The sequence below is a fragment of the Microtus pennsylvanicus genome, chromosome 5 (genome assembly GCF_037038515.1).
Source record: "Microtus pennsylvanicus isolate mMicPen1 chromosome 5, mMicPen1.hap1, whole genome shotgun sequence".
Lineage (NCBI taxonomy): Eukaryota > Metazoa > Chordata > Mammalia > Rodentia > Cricetidae > Microtus > Microtus pennsylvanicus.
In genome coordinates, this window is record NC_134583.1 from 76,265,559 (window position 1) to 76,279,052 (window position 13,494).

The 13,494-nt window shown below is 45.1% G+C and overlaps 1 protein-coding gene across 2 annotated transcripts in view; it reads left to right on the plus strand.

Moving 5' to 3' along the window:
* Positions 1-13,494, plus strand: part of Dock1 (dedicator of cytokinesis 1) — a 496,042-nt gene that overhangs the window by 193,805 nt on the left and 288,743 nt on the right. For both annotated transcript variants that reach the window (XM_075972578.1, XM_075972577.1), the window contains exons 26-27: positions 6,090-6,217; positions 8,212-8,307. In XM_075972578.1, coding sequence (XP_075828693.1) covers positions 6,090-6,217; positions 8,212-8,307 — 224 coding nt within the window. The remainder of the gene's footprint in view (positions 1-6,089; positions 6,218-8,211; positions 8,308-13,494) is intronic.

The window sequence follows — 13,494 nt, forward strand, 5'->3', positions numbered from 1 at the left end:
GCTGCTTTTCCTCGCTTAGTTTAGTCACAGATTGAAGTAACTCTTACACTCTTTACTTCCTTGTGCTATGCTGCTAGCAGCAAGGCCTCGGTCTCTTCCTTCATGGCTGACAGCCCTACTCTACTTTCTTTTGAGAGGAAGTCTCACATAGCCCAGACTAGCCAAGAATTTGCTATGGAACAGAGGGTGACCTTAAGCTTCTGGTTGTCCACTCTCCACTTCACAAATGCTGGGATGACAAGCACCAACCACTATGTCTTATTTTCTTTGGTGCTGGGGCTTGAACTCAGAGCCTCCTGCATGCTAGGGAAGGCATTCTATTAGTCTGGCTGCATCCACTGCAGCCCTATTTTTGTTTTCTGTGTTTTTTTTGTTTTGTTTCATTTTCTGTGCTGCGATTGAACATGTGGCTTCATGCCTGTGTGACAAGAAATCCTTGTTTTTATTTTTATTTTTTATTAAAATTAAGTTTGTTGTGACGGTGATGAGTTTTGCAGTGATATGGTTTTCAAGTATGCCACATGTTTTGACTGCCATTTGCTTTCCTGTTACCCTCTTTGTCTCCTCCCCTTCCTGCTAATTCCCTACCCTCTGGAAATAATCCCTATTTGAATGTCATGTGTGCATGTGTATATCCTGATTTTGTTTCTTTACATATATGGATGAACTGAGCAGAAGCCCTTTTCAGAACCTTATGGCGTGAATAAGAGCATATCAGTCTTCTGAGCTCTAGCATGCCAGAGTTTTCCAAAGGCTATGTGTCAATTATTGATTTAAAACATGTAAAAATCTGTTTTTCCTTTAATATTAGCTTTTATTTTTATTGTGCTGAAGAATGGATTCAGGCTACTTATTTTGTTTTACTGGCTTTCTGGATAGGATATTCTGTCTTTGTGAAAGAACACTGTACATGATCAGTTGGAATGTCCCTCATGTGGCAGGAGAGCACTGCCTCAGCTGCCAGAGGTTGTAAAACCCTCTCCTGCAGGTGTGTACCTCCACCCATGATGTAGCAGATACTTTGTGAACCCTACTATGATTTAAAATTTCTTAAGAACATTTAACTTTTGTAGGTCGAAATAGAGGCTAGGAAAAGTCCCATTAAACATGAACTCACCAAGGCCAGCTGGCCTGGGTCTGAAAAAGCATGGGATAAATCCGGACTGGCTGAACATAGAGGACAATGAGGAATACTGAGAACTCAAGAACAATCGCAGAGGGTTTTTGATCCTACTGCACGTACTGGCTTTGGGGGAGCCTAGGCAGTTTGGATGCTCACCTTAGGAGACCTGGATAGAGGTGGGCGGTCCTTGGGCTTCCCACAGGTCATGGAACCCTGATTGCTCTTCGAGCAGATGAGGGAGGGTGACTTGATCGGGGGAGGGGGAGGGAAATGGGAGGCGGTTGCGGGGAGGAGGCAGAAATCCTTAATAAATAAATAAATTAAATAAAAAAAAAGATTCATTGCACAAGGAAAAAAAAACATGAAGTGTTTTTTTTTTTTTTTGGTGAACATGGTGTGTGTTTATAACTCCAATATTTAGGTAACTGAGATAGGATTATGACTTGTAGTATAGCCTGGGCTACATTGACAGACCTTGTCTCATATATATATAATTTTTGCAATATCCATTCTTTGGAAGCAGGAAGCAGATTAGCTACTTTGTGGGTGGATCCATTCTAAGGTGATCCTAAGGCATTAATTTTCCTGGTTTACATTCATTCAAGGTACCTGGCCTGATATAATACACATCACATACACAGTAATACAAATTCTAATTTTGACAGCTGCCATTCATTGAGTCCTGGGAATAGTACTGGACAGTAGATCTGCTTTTCATCACATGCCCTTTAGCGTCCATGCCCTCTTCATGTGCTTGCATAGTAAAGGGAGTCGGCACACACGCCTGCCCCTCTCCTTCAGCTGTGCACTCTAGTCCAGACTGGGCTGGAAACCATCCAGTAAAACCAAAACCGGATCTCCAGGAAGGGGGAAGCGCTCTTGCTGGGGCGTGTTTGTCCTTCAGCTCTCTGCCAAGGATGGAGCTGGGCTGTATGGACAGTGGGACATTCCTCACCACTTAGCAGGTGCGAATTGCTGTGGTTCACAGAGGAAAGGAATGTGTGTGGAGGTACATACTAACCAACTGCCCTCTAAGGCAGAGAAACCTGCGCGCGCGCGCACACACACACACATGCACAGAGACAAGCACACGTGCACACATTTATATATGCACACACAGAGACACACACATACTCAGGTCTTGGTTTATATGCTGAGATTATTCCTGTTAAAGAGAATAAGAGACAACTCTCACCGAGTTTCCCTTCCATGGAAAAGAAACATAGTTAAAGCAGTCGGTATTTATGGTGGCCCGCGGACTTGGACCTGGAAGCGTAGAGCATAACTCCTTAGCTCCTGGCTCTGGTCCCCCAAAAGATGCTGGAAGCAAGTGTTTCTTCCTCTGAGGTGTGTAGTGGGTTTCTGATGGCACAATGGTGGGCAATGCTATGAGCCTCTCTGTATTCTCGGATGCCTGCCCCAGACCCCTTGTTTGGGCAGGGTGGCTTCTGCCTCTGGGGCAGACCTACTGATCTGTCCGGTGGGTCTGCCCATCTATGTTCAGATGTGGAGCCGAATGCAGAGAGAATTTTCTGATGGTGGTGCTGCTGGCCCTGGGGGTCTTTCCTAGTGGCTCAGCAGAGTGTTTTGTGCCAAGTCCTTCCTCACACACCGATTGTCACAGTTCCTGTCTTCTCACGCTCATTTTCCCTGCACACTCGACACTCACCCGTCAGAAAGGATAGCCAATGACTTTTCATCTCCTGGGGGAGCTGAGAGAAGGACGTCGCTCTACTCCTGGAGTGTGTGTATGTGTGTGTGTTTTGTTTTCTCAACACAATGTTACCCAGGCTAGCCTGGTTCCCATTAAGTAACCCAGATAGACTTGAACTCACAACTGTCCTGGTCTTCTGAGATTGGAATTACAAATGTGAGTCTTCAAATCCAGCTTGAACTAGCTTTAAACATGACAGACTATCTGTGGACTTGCTTCTCACGGAGACAGCATAACAGACAAGATCTGGGGGCGGCGCAAGCGGTGGGTGTACCTCTGAGGGAACCAAACATGGTGGGTAGTATCTCCATGTCTGAGCTGGGCACGCAGACATACTCCTTTACCCTGAGGTAATACTGACAGATAGAACCAGCACACTCAATAACTCTGAGAACAGTGTGGGCCACTGCTGCTTTCCCAGTACAACAGGCAAATGGGGTCAAAGGATGAGACATAGGCCAGGGCATCTGGTCCCAGACCCTAAAGGGCCAGCTCTGACAACCATTCAGAGACACATCTTTTTGGCAGGCTGTGCTGGCCAGCTCATAAGACTTTTTACCCATTGTAGCACAGTGGTTCTCAAGCTTCCTAACACTTCAACCCTTTAATACAACCCCTCATGTTATGATGACTCCCCAACCATAAAATTATTTTTGTTGCTACTTCTGATTTTGTTACCATTATAAATCATAATGTAAATATCTGTGTTTTCCCAATATCTTAGTTGACCCCTGTGAAAAGGTCATTCATCCCCCAAAAGGATCTCGACCCACAGGTTGAGAATATTTGCCTTATTAGCTCTTCCTTTTCTATCTGAGATACCTTCGAAATTCACATGACCTCCAGAATAGTGGCAGTCATATAGATACTAACCAGATGGACAGACATAGCTCAGGGCTTGTTCCATGTTCAGTTGAGCACATTGGGAAGGGGAGGCATCATGTGTTTCTAGTAGACGTGCAAGAGGGCTCAACTAGAGGCATTGAACTGGGGCTCTCTGGGAGGGTGGGGCTTAGGCACTGTTCTCCAAGGGATTCCTCTGACACATTGATCTGGAGAGTTTCACTCTATTAGGTTTTACATATGGCTGGAAGCAGCAGTCGTAGCATAAATGAGAGTGGATCTAGCCTGTGAGCTTTGAGGTTCTATGGCAGAGGCATCTGGGGATGTTTTGTTGTTGATAGCATGACCTAGGGGTCACTTTCTTGTATTGTTTCCCTTGGACAGTCTGTCTTTGGACCATTCTCACATCCGTGCCATCTTCTGAGTGGCAGCATACCTTGGCGTGTTGGAGTTGTCTCAGGAGCTCAAAGGGCACAGTCCTACCTGTGAAACAGTTTAGTTCTCCCATCAGGATCATTGGAAGGGTTAGGAGAGATCGTAGGGAATTTGGGTGGAGTCTTCTTAACACAGGAAACCCAGACACAAAGGGGCCTACTTTCTGGCTCAGACAGCACCCTTGCTGTGTGCTGTGCCCTCTGTCCCTGACTTCCTGCAGGATTCTCCACAGCTCCTTGTGTCATGAGCAGCAGTGCTGGCCTGCAGAGCTTATTGTTTGATGCATTACATCTGCACAGGGATTGATTATTAAAATAATGGTTCAACAAGTGAAGCCACGTGTTCTCATCGGATTACATAAGGTTTTTGTTTTGTTTTTGTCTCCATGACCAAATATCTGGCAAGAATCAACTTAGGGAAGTATAAGTTTATTTTGTCCCACTTGGGGAGGGGGCATGATGGCAGGAACAGCTCTAGCTGTCCCTCCTCACCACCTCACATTCCTACAGAACAGGAGGCAAAGGGCGGGGAATCCTGGCTCAGCTGGCCTTGTCATTGTCTTCACTCCTGTTAACTCCAGAACCCAAACCCTGGGCTAGCCCCACCCACAATCAGAGTGACTCTCCCCTCCTCGGTCTCAGCTCTCTGGAGAATGCCCCACAGAGGCTCTAGAGCTGTCTTGCTGAGGCCATTCTCACTCCTGTCCAGTTGACAGTGGAGACTACTCATCATAAATATGTGCCCAGGCCACACTTCTGGTTCAGGAATTCCTCCTAGTCTCTCCCTGATGGAGAAGATCCAAGTGGAATTTGAGATCGCCATGGTTGAGCGCTCTACATGTGTCCCAACGACGGACCATTGAGCAGAAAAGCTTGTGTTATGTCTCATTCTTCCTGCCCTGTGCCCACCTCCCCAGTCTCTCATTAAACTGTTGTCCTTGGGAAAGCTGACTGTGTGTGTTTGAGTTCAGGGTGTACTTCTGAAGGTGTGGAGGAGCTCTTCCATTGCTGTGTGATTTCTTTGTCCTTCCGTAGAAAACTTGGGAACATTAATGCAAAACATGCTTTTATGTATCATTAATGTCGTAAATCCTAAAGTGTACAATCCTGAAAACCAGCTACATCTATTTCCTGTTCCAGAGCTCTGCTGCTCGCCTGCTTTGCATCTTAAAGGAGGCCACGGTGGCTGGGCTGGTGTCAGAATCTGGGGCTCTAAACAGGCAGGTCATTTTGGGAAGTGGATGCTGCCTGGACTCAGTTCATTTTCCAAACCGGAAGAGACCATTAGGAATTTCATTTGACCATCAATCTCTGCCCATGTTGCTTTTCTGTTTATGTTTGTGATATTCCGGCCATGTTCTCAACTAAACCACAAATGAAAGACACAAATGTTTTTTGACCTGGTCCTCAGCTCCCAAGTTTTTGTTTACAGTCCTGTTTCTCTACCCCTAATTTCTGTCTTCTCATTCCCACTTCTTCGGTCTACTCCAGGGAGCTTGTCTGGGAAGGAAGGGCTGTATGTATACCATTGTCCCAGTCCCCAAGCTCTTTCACTTAAGAAGGGGATCCTGTCTGTCTGGTCTAGGAAATGACTGGAAATCTGCAGTTTGAATAGTTTTTGATGGAGGGAGTACTCCTTTTACTATTGCAAATACATGAATTGAAAGTAAGAGACATTAGTAGATAACCTGTCACATGTGCAACTGCACGGATGTATGTGTATGTGTGTTTATATGTGATATGCATGTTTGTGACTTGTGTGTTGATACAGAGACCTACAAAAACATGCAGGTACCCGTCTATAAATGATTGACGGCCTTGGAAATGGCTTCCTGGTGGTCAAGCCATCAGCCCCTGCAGATGTCAGTTTCCATCATGCACCTTGTGAATCAGACACTTGAGGACACACCTTTCTTGCAGACCCCAGGGCTTCCTTGGTGTCTCCTGCTGACTGACAATCCTGTGTTCTCCGCAGACTGCAGAGAGATCCTGCTCCCCATGATGACAGACCAGCTCAAGTACCACCTGGAGAGGCAGGAGGACCTGGAGGCATGCTGCCAGCTGCTCAGCAACATCCTGGAGGTGCTCTACCGGAAGGATGTGGTAAGTCATGGAGATCAGACCATGGCCAGCCTCGCCAGCCTTGTCCAAGCCTTGGAAACATGCCACAAACAGAACTGCCTTGTGGGAAAAGCATTGACCTTCATTTCCAGCTTTTATTTCTGTAGAGTTTTACCCTTGAATTATTTTTATTTGTGTGTGCGTCATGATTTTTTTACTTTGCAGCATTCACCCTTCTGAACTGAAATTAAGTTTTCATTTTCCTGTGCTTTCTTGGTAAGATGCTTCCCAAGGCCAAAGTTCTCATCCTGCAGGTCAGGTAAAGGCTGCGGAGGCTGATTACCCATCCCTTTTTATAGTTCCTGAATTTATTAAGTGTTACATGAACCGAACCACCTGTCCTTCTGGCAGCTTTCTGCCCTACTCACCACAGGTAGAAGCTTCCAGAGCTTTCTGAGCTTTGCAGCTCCCTCTTGTATTTCTAAACACTATAAAATTCTTTTGGTGGGGGCCTTTTTATTTTTCTAATCTGAATCTGGTTCGAACAGGTATAAGAATATTTCATCCCCCCCACATCTCCAGCATATCATGTATGTTTGTGCACATGTATACACTTAGGTAATGTCACTGATCCTCCAGGTGTTTCTGGAATCAGGATAGAAACACTTCTGTGTGTTAACAGTAAGTGGAGACTGAACCTCATGAGCAAGACTGGGTGTGGGCTCTGGTGTCCTATGGCTCCCTCACCTGTCTTTGTCCCTAGTTCTTGTCAGGATTTTAGGTAGATAGAGTTTGTTCTGAACTCTTTCCTGCATTACCTGGAAGCCTTCCTGGTCAACACACACACACTCTCTCTCTCTCTCTCTCTCTCTCTCTCTCTCTCTCTCTCTCTCTTCTGAGTGTTCCTTTGAGCAGTAAATCTTTCACGCTGAGCTAACTACCTCTCCTTGCTTTCACTAAATACACATTGGGGGGGTGGGGGTGCAGGTTCTCTCTGGAGCTATATACAGCAGGCTGCTTGCCTCCATCTGGGTAGATCAGGAAGCAGAGCAAGGAGAAGGCTGGTCTTCATTTGACTTTCTCCTTTTCCCACTTTTTATTCAGTCCAGGACTCTTCTCCATAAGCCAGTGCCACCCGTACTCAGAGTGGGTCTCACGCTCTCAGTTGAAACCTCTATGGAAACACCAACAGTCAAAGCTTTACCTTACTATTGCCCTAGAATCCGGTGGAAGTGACAGAGGTGATTGACTATCCCATTCCCGATGGTTTGTGCTGCCAGGGTCAGCTACAACCCCTGCTGGATGATGGGATAGCTTCACCTCATCGGGGGCATGAGCCTTGCCCTGTACTTGGATGTCTTCTTCAGGACCAGCCTCAATGCTCCCATGCTAGGCCCGTTGCATTTTTCAGACTAAAGCCGGGACAAAGAGCTTAGCTTGTAGGCCAAGTTCACAGAAGATCTTGTGACTGTTCAGAGACCAGGAGCCTGCCTGCTCAAGCCGTGTGCATGGAAGAGAATCCACAGTCCCATTTCGCATTAAGCCAGGGAATAAATTCTCCCTAATGGAACACCCCATGGCACTGTGAATTTTAGATAATTTGCTGCACTGGTACTAAAACATTCTGTTCTGTGAACGGTGAAGTTATCGGGAAGTGACATGCAGCGCGGTCCGCGCTGTTATCTGCCTGCCTTCCGTTTACAGATGGCCAGGCATCTCTGCAAGACTAATTGGCGGTCTCACCAGGGATCGTAGACATTATATTGTTTAAATGGATTTGCTTTTAGTTTTAAGGTTTGCTTAAATTAATTTACTATGATTATATAACAAATTATCATTAATGGGCTATAATTAATAAAAGGCCTTGAGTTTTCTTCAGGAAGGCATTTGCCTTTGACGAAGGCCGTTTTTCATCTCGTTAAGTGTTATAATTGATTGACTCTATACAGAGCAGCTGGGTTCGGCAGCAAGCACTTGGGCTTGTGGAACCTTGATGGTCTGTGCTCTTGGCTTTGACTGGTTTCTCTTCCCTCCAGGGGCCAACTCAGAGGCATGTCCAGATCATCATGGAGAAACTTCTCAGGACAGTGAACCGGACAGTCATTTCCATGGGGCGGGATTCGGAACTCATTGTAAGTGCCCAGAGACACATGCTTGTGCATGGCCATGAGCTTCCTACCCAGAAGGCTATTTCCCCAAACACCTGCTCCATTCCATTTCTCCTCTCCTAGCTGCCACTGGGAAGTGAACTTACTTTCTTAAAGGGTAGCATGCACTTGAGATCCAGTCTGTTCTGATTTTCCATAATCCCAGAAGTGTCTGTCAAGGGGGATGAGGAAACTTAACATTGTCAGGGAACGAAATGCTTGGAAGGGGGTTTCTTGTTGTTATTACTTTTTATCAAAGATGCATCTTTTCTTCTAAGTCTTCACTCATAAGGTAGTTTCTTTCTTTGTATTTATTATGTTTATGGTATTTTTGATAACATTTTTTATGAAACACCTTAAAAAGTAATTGAGGTAATACACCTTAGCAGTTTTATTGTCTACTAGATGTATCCTCACTGTTTCTCTTACAATGGGCCGTTACTTGTAGAAGATGATTTATTTCAAGAAGGTTCTATCAAATTTCAGTGGTCTTTGTAAATCGGTGTCATGGTGACTAGTGTGCATATTTTGTCATGCCCATCCCCCCAAATGGTTAAATTTGGTTACTTAGGCATGAGACCCCTATGTACACCCAATTTACCATTTTAGTTTTATTACATCAAGTATACATCCTTATTTGGCTAACTTGCTGGATGGCCTCTCAGGAGGGAGGGAAACAAAATAGTTTCCTTAATGGAAGAAACAACAGCTTTTTTAGGCTTTTGCCTACAATCAGGAGAGACACGTTGGTCTTCGTTGGTGTGTGACCCTGATCTCTCCTGTATATCCTGGGAATGAACAAATGAGGGGAAGCTGGGGGTGCACAGCCAGCCTAGCCCAGCCCCTGTGTGGTGGTTTGAAAGAAAATGGCCCCCAAAGGGGCTAGCATTATTAGGAGGTGTGGCCTTGTTGGAGGAAGTGTGGGCTTTGAGGTCTCAATTGCTCAAGCTTCCCTCAGTGTGACACTGTGTCCACTTCCTGATGCCTTCTGATCAAGATGTAGCCAGCGCTATGTCTGCCTGCAAGCTGCTATGCTCCCTTCTATGATGATAATGGACTGGACCTCTGGACTGTAAGCTGCCCCCTCAATTAGATGTTTTCCTTTATAAGAGTTGCCATGGTCATGGTATATCATCACAACAATAAAAACCTTAAGACACCCTGTGTCGTAACAGAAGGTATTATGTGGGTAAAGTAGGCAGGTAGGTGCACCTGTGTGCTTCTTATCTCTGAATGCCAGGCCATGTTCAGTTTTCCTTGAGAACGTTTCTATAGTTTGGACTGTCACAGGTATGAATAAAGAAATAACAGGCTGACATGTGACATTTATGTTGACTTTTCTAGCTTGGCACTCTTCATGTGTTTCTATTTTGACTTTTTTAGGAAAGAAACATCTCTGTATGTTGCCAGTCAGTAGAATCTGAACCCCATAAACAAGATTAGGGGTAGACTCCAGGGTGCCTGGGGCTCCCCTCCAGCCAGGCTCTGGTATACTTTGTGTCTGCTTACATGAAAACTGGGAAAGGGGCTCCAGGGAGGCTGAATCGAGTGTGGCTTGATGCTGAAGCAAGCATCGTGATGTTCTTTCTGCTTTGGCTGGTCTTAGAGTAGATGGGATGGAAGGCTTCCAGATGCTGTTGAAGCTTCAGCATCTGGATGTGGTCCTCCTGACAGGTGATGTGAATACAAGGTTTCTGATAAACTAGCCTTGCTGCTGTCTAAGATGGAGGGACAGTGTTCTATTTGGGAGGCGGGCAGTTTTGTCTCTGGTTAGGGAGACAGGACTGTGTCTGGTTAAGGGAACAAAGGTTCCTTTTCTGTTTAGGGAACATGATCCTTCCTTTAGTTGGGGAATATGTATCCCTTTCTCCCTCTGGCTAACTAACTGAGCTGTATCCCTGTGACTTGTCGTCTTTTGGCTCATTGTCCCTGCGCCTCTAGTAAACCTGGGAGAGGAGGGCAGAAAGGAGGCTTGTAAAAGCTCACACAGCTTCTGTCAGATGAGAGCAGTTGTCAAAGCACACAAAGCTCGACAACAGGAAGAGTGCAGTGAGCGCAGCTCTCAGAGTATGGGGTCCAAGAGTCTTTGGAATGTTTTCCTAGCTGAGTCCGAGTGACCATAGCAAGTTGTTATTACCCATTTGAGCTGGGCACTCACTAGTGTCCGGGAAGATTCTTGTTTATGGCTGACCACACCCGACTCCCATTGCCTAAACCACTACTTTCTATTGGATGGACTAGTATACATGTGGTTCCTGGTTCTAGTTACAGCTTGTCTCTGCTGGGAGACCAAGGTGAAGTGCTAATGGCTGTGGCCCACTTCAGCAAAGATATAAAGAGTGGTAAAAGCTCCCCTCTGGCTTCTACTAGTCACGTAGGCAGCTGCCGAGGGAAATAAGCCTTTTCTGTCCCTATCCAGTCTTCTGCAGGTTGAATTCAGGTGCTGAGTTTCATGATGGGTCAGTGTCCAAGCTTGGCATAGCTCTTGTGTTCTAAGTACCACTTACCAATTCCTTGAGATGAACTCTTCATTGTTCTTAAAGTGGCTATTAAGTTAGGACCTCCGTCAGGCTCTACCCATCTGGTGCTACATCCACAGAGAGCAGGTATCAGGGGTGCAAGACATTATCAGGGAGTGCCACAGCCAGGACCCTCTACCGTATCCTTGACCTTCACAGGCATCACCAGACGTCAAAGAGGGATTGAGGTCTTAAGTCAACTTCTCTCAGTTCTGAACATCTTAGATAACATAGATTCAAAGACTCCTTTTGAATTTGTTCTGTGGAACCAAGCTGTCATGGAGGAAATCCAAAAAGAAACATGAATGAGCTGTAATTATTTAATAAGCGATGACACTGTCAAGATATATCAAGAAGGATGTTGGCCGTTTAAGATTTGAATTGTTGAGAAGTATCTGTCAGTTGTCTGCCATCCTCGGGTCCCCTCTCTGCTGCCTGCAGAGTAGTGAGACTGCAGAACTTCCCCCGTGAGCATGTGTCACCTTGGCATCGCCGTCCGCACCAGCTGGGGATGCATGCATTAACTTAATGCAACCCTGTTGCTCTGTGAATTTAGATTAGTGGAGGAGCATCACAAAAGCATCCCTGACAAGGGGGACAAAAGCTTCATCAGTGGATCCTCTAGGGTGAAAACGGAGCAGAAAACGGTTTACAGATTTGTTGTAGGTGAACTGTACCATCCCATTGTGCCCCAGAGATTTCCATCATCTTAGGTTACTCACTTTGCATAACTATACTGGAAATTGTATAACTGTGAATCAGCTGGAAAGTTATAAATGATTGCTCAAAATGGATTTTTTTTAAAAAAAATAGAAGTTATTAAAATAAAAGAAAACTTCTGAGTAGACGCCTTTCATCAAAAGACTTAATTCTGTGACATTGTCAAAGTTAGTGCTGGAAATGGGTCTGCTCTTTTCCAGGGGGTGAGTATTTATTAGGTATTCTGGCTCTGCCTGGTTTTAGCCTGTGTGAGGAGTAGGCGACCTCACACAGAAGTGGACAAGCTGCATAGACAGTCTATGGCCAGTTTTACACTCCTCTGCAGTGTTTTTATACAAGCGCTGCTTTGCACTCTGTCGTGTGGCATTTGTTTAAGTTCATCGCATTTGAAGTGTCCATGGGAATGCTCTTCATACACAGGAAAATGTTTCTTGATCCAAAAGGTCATAATTCAGATAAATCAGTAAATTTCCTAAGAAAATTTAAACAAAGCCCCTTCCCTTGGCAACAGTAGATTGGAGAGCATGTAAATGCTGAGATCAGGCTATGCTGTAGCCTTAGCATTGAATTAAAGGATCTTGTACATCTCTGCTCCACTTGGAAGTTCTTTAAGACGAGCCCTGAGTGTTAAGAAAGTGTGCATGAATATGAACTTGCCTGTGACCTTACACATCTGAAGTCACATCCACATGAAAGAGGTGGCAGGGGTCCAAGTCACCATCAGGCCCCTAATTACTCAGTTCTGCATTAGGTTTGACTTTACATTTTATTTTTCTCTTCCTTTTGGAAGCCAGTCGAGGCTCCAGCATTATTGTGTTCCTACCCAGGATGTGTGATACTATGCAGGGACCTTGTAGTTGTAGTCAGGTGACCGGGTCAGCCATTTGATGTGACCTGGAGCTATACAAATGCATCTTCCATGGGATGAGCCATGGCCAGAGAACAGTGATTAATAGCTAGGGATGTTCCTTCTCCTGCTGCATTAGCGGTTGCTTCTTTCAAATGATTGGATTATATTCTGATAACGAGTCCTTTAAAAAATGTAATTGAGTGAGGACGATGGTTAAAGAGATTTCTTTGGCCTGGATAAACACCCGAAGATGGAAAATTACCAACTCTCTTAGGCAAAGATGTGACCTCTCTTAAGGGAAGTGTCCCCTGGGAAGTTCACAGAAGAGGGCTTAGGGGTGGGGAGTCTTTTTTTGGGTTGTTCACTGACTGTGACTTTGGGAGTCTCTGCCTTACTGGACTCAGCAAGTCCAGTAAGTCCTCTGAGTGCACTGGACACTATTTGGCTACAGCTGTATGGATATGGATGGGTGCAGTGTTTAATAGGGGCAGCGGCAGCCTTGGTGAGGAGTTCCTTAGCATCCCAGGTCATTCATAAGGCCCTGGAATGCTTCTGCATTTGGAGAGGAAGGTGTTAATTATAACTGTTATCCCAGGGAAGAGTGCCCTTTCACTAAGACTCAAAACAATTATATTACCAACATATTATATCTCTTTCGCATGAGCTCTGGTGTTGAGATGTGTATTTCCTTGGAGTTAAAGTATGAATGTGCTTTTCAAAGTCCTTATTTATAGAGTGCCTTATAGATGTTTCAAATGGAGGGAGCTTGACTTTTGAATACAGCCATCATACCAGCTGTCCAACTATATTGGTGGCCTTCAGAAATTCACCCTTGTGTATGTATATGTGTGAGCAATAACTTTGTAGTTCATTTATATTTGGTATTGGCAGGGGGATTTTTCTTGCTTTTTTTTAATGTTGATGTGCCCTGGGTTTTCTTGTATTTTCCACCAAGGTTGCTCACTAACAGTGGGCTTACAGCAGAGGAAATAAGAGTCATGTCATTGTCTGGGTAAAATTCGAAGAGTTCCACAATAACCCGGAATGGAGTATAACAAAGATTTATTAATTTGGGGATAAACT